Source organism: Papilio machaon, chromosome 6 (genome assembly GCF_912999745.1).
Source record: "Papilio machaon chromosome 6, ilPapMach1.1, whole genome shotgun sequence".
NCBI lineage: Eukaryota > Metazoa > Arthropoda > Insecta > Lepidoptera > Papilionidae > Papilio > Papilio machaon.
In genome coordinates, this window is record NC_059991.1 from 7454988 (window position 1) to 7462143 (window position 7156).

The following is a 7156-nucleotide window of genomic DNA, read 5'->3' on the forward strand; positions in this document are numbered from 1 at the left end:
TCACGTGAAATGTTTACATTTTAACTTAAATCCTACACACTGTTTTATAGTTAAGATCTAGGATTTATTTTAACACTACAAAACAGGTTATCTTTATAGAGAAGTACTTAATATTTTCATTGTATTCTTCACAATCTGATTTGATTTCTTAAATCATTTTTCTTGTTCGCAGATGATTTAAACTGCAAGATGTGAAGACAACTGTCATGGAAGCGTCAGATTGCTACAACTGCAGTCTTTTAGATATAAATAGTACATTCGACACAAACTTCACAAGAAATGGCACTACCATCAACAAATTCTATTTCTACCAGGTGAGATTACTCCTTAGAGAGAACTTAAAGCGTTCAGTAAATACCTCAAGAATCCGACTCAGTTTATTTCAACCGTATTTGTAAATTACACATGCATGTCAATCTTGCAAGGCATGGCATGAATTAATAATGTAACAGAGGTTGAATGAAGGTTGTTTTTTGACGAAACATTTTCAAATTTAGTTTCAAAGTGGTTGTTTTTTATATTAAAAGGTGGCCACCTGGATTCGCCGAATTAGCGAGGCGACCGTCGCCCATAGACATCCGCAAATGCAGATGTGATGCCTATCTTTAATAAACGGAGAAGGGGACGCACAGAATCCACTTCCCCTTCCCATCCTTTCCTAATAAGAAAAGGTTGAGAAATGAAAAAGGACTAAAATTAGGCCTCCAGCACCACACTAATCAGACCAAACGCGGAATTACTTCAACTTGACGCCTGTCTTCTGTGTGGTCGTGGTATTTCACCGGTCGACCCAGCTCATTCGTGCACCCAACAAATATTGTTGTTGCGGGATCTACCACTGTGAAAATATTTAGTGTATTCATAATAAGAAAAATATCACTTGTGCTCAGTATGTGGTAATCTTATGCTGGTTTGATGATGGAATTCCATACAGGGGTATTATTTATTAAAACAATAATAGATTCGTAACACTCGATTTTAACACACTCTCTCTTTTAGTACAACCTACTTTGCTGAATAAATAACAAGGATAGCAATATTATAATAGTTTCTTGTACAACCCTAACTGGAATCTATGTTGTAGAATTTATGTTATTAAATATAACACTTCGTTACCAGGGTCGAGAACAGGGTCGTTAACAATTACTTAAGCTCTTTAAGTGCTCAAGTTGTAATGACGGCAAAGTACCATAGTAATAAAGTTGCATCACTCACAAATAGCTCTGATTATGCCGACACTCGGTGTTAGGGTACGAGTTAATTGCTCGATAGAATGTCCCTTCTGAAGTATGGGTCTAGACACCTATTATGTATTCTAATCTCATTTAAACTATGGTGCATTTAATGAGCGCAATTCGAAATGGTTTGTGTTTTACTTTTTCTAGTACCCTGAATAAGAATATGTGTAGTATTATTAGTATTATAATATTTCTGATACTATATAAATTTGAAACTTAAGGTTACGTTTTTTGCAAGAAAGTGAACAAGTTTTTGGTTTCTGTGTTTATTTATCAGTTTTTGGCTTAATCCCTGAGAAATGTTGACCGGTATTCTTTCATTATTTTTTTCATGTATGCACATCAAATATTATTTGGTAAAAATAAATCGCTTTATGGTTTTAACTTGCGCCAGAAAATAATTAGTGATACTACATTATTTAAATTCTTTGTATCCTTCAAGAACACCATTAAGTATCTCATTTAAAAGGATTGGAGTGAAAAATTATGCACGACGATTTGTGGGACAATTTATAACATTAATTAAAATAATTTCCTATACTCTAAAAGGTTAAATGATATTTTTTCTGTTGATTACACTAGAATGTTAAGTGAAGATCATCTGGATAAATTTATTTAATGAACACTGAAAACAAGGTTATCTAGTTAAAATATTAACGTTACTGTGGCTGACATTACTTGACCTGGTTGAAAAAAAAAATTGACCAGGTGATTTTTTTTTTTACTGTTTACTAACTATTTGTCTGGCAAGACGTATATTTGATCCTCTTTACCTTCCCATCCTTCCTATAAGAAAAAGGTAGTGGATTTTTCGGAGAAGGTGACACTTCAGAAGGGAAAATATTCTCTTTCTGTGCGTCCTCTCTTCCGTCGACTAAAAGGAGGCAACGCATCTTCGATTGCGGATTTCTATGGGCAGCGGTCACTTCTCTACTTTTTCGAATCCAGGTGGCTGTTTTCCACCAAATAATATAAAAAAATACCGAACCGGAATAACAGCGCCGCTATAACTATAAATGTTTTTGCTGTCAGACCGCACAGTTGGCCGTACTGTGGGTATTGCTGGTGGCGATCGTCGCGGGTAATGCTACCGTGGTGTTGGCACTACTGCTCACCAAGTCCAGGAAAAGTCGGATGAACTTCTTTATTATGCAGCTTGCAATAGCCGGTAATATTAAGTACTAATTTATAAATACTTTCTTTTTAAAAGGTATTCAAAATGTATGACATTCATGTTTTTTACAGATTTGTGGGTGGGATTGATAAGTGTTCTGCCAGATTTAATACAAAGGATAACGATATCTTGGTTTGCTGGATCCATAGCCTGCAAATTGATGAAATATTTACAGGTTTGTTGATACATCAAATATTTGTATGTATCTTTATTAAATAGAAGTAATACTACATTGAAATACTCATATATAGAAATTATAGTTATCAAAATCAAATATAAAATGACTGAAAAAAAAGCATCCTGTACTTTAATTAGTATTCGACTAAAATTAAGGAAACTTTGTTACAGGGTGTAGTTACATATTCATCAACTTACGTATTGGTCGCACTCAGCGTTGATCGATGCGATGCCATAACACATCCAATGAACTTTACGGGAAGCTGTGAGTACAGTTTTATTTTCCAACTTTAAAGCAAACAAAGACGTTAAATTATATTACTAAAGTTTGATTTAAGACAATCTTCAGTTATTGACTTTGTTACATTACTGAAATAAATTGAAATCAGGATTTTTACTTAAACTTTGTATTGATTTAAAGCTATAAAGTAGTTTTTCGGATAATTATTGATATCCCTAACAAATAAGATTTGAGATGTGCTTTTAGCATTGATATAGGAAAAGGCGGAAGACAAAGAAAATATGTAAAAGGGGTAGAATAAATAAGTCATTAAGAAAGAGTAATTTTAATGTAGAACTTTTTCCAGGGCGGCGTGCTAGAGCACTTATTCTAGGCGCTTGGTTAGTCAGTTTTCTATTCTGTACTCCAATGCTATTTCTCTTTGACGAAGCAAATATCGAAGGTAAGCAAAATCAATAAAAAGGGTAGTATTTTAATCATAGAAAACGAGTTATATATACAAGAACTTAAAAGCTTAGCCTACGAGTAAACAATAACATTGTAAAACGGCTATGCGAGCAAAGTTGCTGGCAACTAATAATATGTTGCCATAAATTACACTGCTTGCCGTAAATTATACTTGCATTGGTGCATATTGCAGTCTCTATTTTGATAAAAAGAATGAAAGGGATGGTTACATGTATCAAAACATGTCTTAAGACAGTGGTAACACGGCCACGTAGACATCCACTTAAGGAAGTTGGTGACATTAGCTAGTAAGTGATATAGGCACTTGCGCAGGTACACTTCAATGTTGGTCGAGTATCAACGAGCTGCAGTGGCAGATCTGGATGACGAGTGTGTTCGTGTCACTCTTTGTAGCACCCGCGCTTACGATATCCGCTTGCTACGGTGTCATCGTAGTCACCATACGACAGAAGAGTAGGCGAGTTTTGGGTAAAAGAGCCGCCGCTACTAGGCAATGTAAGTACACTAACTATGATATGAGACAATGTTACTATTTAACGCAAAATTCTTACTAAATATTCGAAATTAATAAAATATTGGAACGAAGTTCCTTATCGCGCGTTGTGAAAGGGGGCTAGACGGAAAAAATTCATACGAAAAGTTGTCACGACACTTTTTGCTATAGTAAGTATGTTAACGACGAATGAGCGCTACTTCACCATGGCAACGATGTGACAATATATATATATATATATATATAACGAAAATTCATAGAAATAAAATGTACTTCTTGTGAAGACTTAAGTTTTTTATTCATTGAATAAACATTGGTTCCTTTACTAATTAATAGAAAGGAACTTTGTTCCATCCGGGTGATCCTTGACACCTCTCAAGTTTTTGGAACGAAGTTCCTTATCGCGCGTTGTGAAAGGGGGCTAGACGGAAAAAATTCTTACGAAAAGTTGTCACGACACTTTTTGCTATAGTAAGTATGTTAACGACGAATGAGCGCTACTTCACCATGGCAACGACGTGACAATATATAACGAAAATTCATAGAAATAAAATGTACTTCTTGTGAAGACTTAAGTTTTTTATTCATAGAATAAACATTGGTTCCTTCACTAATTAATCGTAAGGAACTTCGTTCCATCCGGGTGTTCAACCGGGTGTGAACACCTCTCAAGTTTTTTTTTATTTGTACATAAGTTTCCACCAGTAGGTTTAAGAAAAATTTTATATGGAAAATGAAGACACCTCATCATTTTAGAAGCCTAATTAAATACTAAGTAGCTTGATAAAGAAGCAAAAGTATTTCATTAACAAATTAAACACTTAACATGCTAAAATAGTTCCTAGAGAGCAAATCTGAAATGAGAAGATTCGTAACAAATTCGTAGCAATTGCGTAGCAAATTCGTAGTAAATTAGTTGAAACGTGACTTGCCTTAGAAATATTTTAGAAGATGGAGTAACTATTTTTTTTCCGAATTATTTATTTTGTAAACGTAACTACATTTTACAATAAGTATGTACCAACTTCTAATTCTATGTATTAATTTGCAGACAGCGATGATTTGGACAGCCGCCGCGCGAGCAGTCGCGGTATTATACCAAAGGCGAAAATAAAAACCGTCAAGATGACTTTTGTTATTGTTTTTGGTAAGAATAAAGTAATTTTAATATTAACTTTTTCTTGCATTTTAATAAAACGAAAGGTAAAAAAACATTTTCGATCAGATAGAAAACTTTTTGATTGGTCAACACTCGCTTTTCTTTCTTTATGTTTAGTTTATTTGGTTATGTAACGACAGTTACAAATCAAACAATTGAATAACCATTCACAAATTAAGGCATTCTGTATAACAATAACTTGCTACAACAAAAAATTGCATTTTAACTATAGTGTTTGTGCTGTGCTGGTCGCCGTACATGATCTTCGACCTGCTACAAGTTTACGGCTACGTTCCGGACACGCAAGCCAACATTGCCGTCGCCTCGCTCATCCAGAGCCTCGCACCTCTCAACTCCGCCGCCAACCCCGTCATATATTTCATATTCTCTAACAGGATATTCGTTAGCCTCAGGTAAATATTGTATAACAAATCTAAACATTCAAGAGAGTTATTTGTTCACCTTTTCGTTAAGCGACAATATTGAGACACTGCAATGGGTGAAAAGTCTGTCCAAAAATACGATCTCGACTACTATTCGCATGTATAATTATTTTGATATTTTTGTGATGTTTTTAAGACAATAGGTCCTCATTTACTCGACGCTAGAATGGAACACGTTAAGAACTCTCTATAAAGTGACAAAATCTTTCTGGAATTTTTGTGAAATAAATTTGACATTCTCAAAAATATATAAGTGCTATACATAACACAAGTGCAATGTTCTAGAAACATTCCGCCATACAAATGGTTCTGGTGCTGGATGAAGAACACCGGCAGCCCTGCGGGCAATGAGTCGCGTGCGCACACAGAACTGCTGACGTCATCGCATAGGAGAACAAGACATGAGCTCACCATCAGGGTACGTTCTAGCTAACAAGAGAGAGAAAGAGAGGCATTACCAAAAAGGAGAAGTAGAGAGTATAACTTGTTGTAACTTGTTGTTAATCAAAAATTCAGTGGTAATTTGACTCAAAATTAATTATCGTATTTTGTAAAGATATTTTTAAGGATCAGCTTGCAGCTATTCGTAGCTGTTTTATTACTGTTCATGCATTGCTAGTTTTGAAGATAAATATTTACAACTTTTGGAGGTTACATCTTGGTTGCAAGCGAATATAAATCTCGAAGCTCTTGCAAGCGGATGACATTGTGACGCAAATGTGCGCGCTGGTCCGTATCTCGTCGATCATACGAGTGCAATGCTCTCTGCATGCACTATTGAAATGCAAATTTAACTCTGACATATATTTTGTATTCTTATTTCTATTTTATTAGATTGACCTTTTGCAGCTCTATGACAGAGATATTTGTAGTATATACATTTTTCAAATATTAATCTTTAACGATTAAAATATACAAGATAACTAAGTTTATTGATGACTTGTTCGTTTTATTAAATAATAAATAGAAAAACACAACTTTCGTACAACTTTTCCTCAAAATCTTGGCATCTTATATGTAACAACTGTTTTTTCGCTGCTTCAATGAGCGACCTTTTTTTCTCCGAAATAATGGTTTAACTTCAATTCCAATTATTTTTTTCATAGTTAAAAGACGACAGTATAAAAGCTCCAAAGCAACGTATTCACCAATGCAACAGCAACTCCCGCAAGGTGCGACTACACGTGCCCGATGGCGAAACACAAACCAACAACAACAGCCAACCTGTCAGGGTAAGGGAAGATACATTTCTTTAGTGAGCAAGAGAAAGAGTTTCTTTATAAAGAGGTTGTTATTGTCTCGATTGGTAGCCCTTGGAAAAATAATGACAGCAGATTTTTGTAGTTGTATGGCTGATCTCTATAAATGGATAGGCTATTTATTGGAAATGACCGCTTTTGCTTCGTTCCGATTGAAAAGCGGCTGTTGAAGTTACGTGACACTTAATTCTATCTATAATATTAGTTCGCATCAACACCGCCACCAACATCAGAGCCAAAATGGAAAACAATCAAATAGTCACAAAAAACTACGACTTATAGCCAGTCCATTAATAGAGGTCAGCGAATTGTATAAAGAATTAAATATAAATAATTTCTATAAATATATTTAACGTTCTCTTAAAATTATGTATATAAGAAACGTATCTATAAAATAAATATTTTAATTTAACACGTTCTTGAACACTTTTACATGTTTTATCTGTGTTTACAATTACGCTTATAACAACATACAAATCCATTCAAATTTTATTTTAAAATTGT

At 34.4% G+C, this 7156-nt stretch overlaps 1 protein-coding gene across 1 annotated transcript; it reads left to right on the plus strand.

The window, feature by feature from the left end:
* The first annotated feature begins 204 nt into the window (after positions 1–204).
* LOC106714464 (cardioacceleratory peptide receptor) lies at positions 205–6868 on the plus strand. The gene is made up of 10 exons (XM_045678352.1): positions 205–314; positions 2271–2406; positions 2484–2587; positions 2761–2854; positions 3177–3272; positions 3611–3793; positions 4843–4938; positions 5183–5363; positions 5679–5811; positions 6500–6868. Exons 1-10 carry the CDS (start codon positions 207–209, stop codon positions 6647–6649), a joined length of 1281 nt encoding a protein of 426 aa, XP_045534308.1. The 5' UTR covers positions 205–206; the 3' UTR covers positions 6650–6868.
* Positions 6869–7156: the final 288 nt, after the last annotated feature.

Coding starts and splice junctions, on each gene's coding strand:
- LOC106714464 (XM_045678352.1), top strand. CDS start 207: ATGGAAGCGTCAGATTGCTACAACTGCAGTCTTTTAGATATAAATAGT. Junction 2,407..2,483: donor TATGCAGCTTGCAATAGCCG/GTAATATTAAGT, acceptor TGTTTTTTACAG/ATTTGTGGGTGGGATTGATA. Junction 3,273..3,610: donor TGACGAAGCAAATATCGAAG/GTAAGCAAAATC, acceptor GCACTTGCGCAG/GTACACTTCAATGTTGGTCG.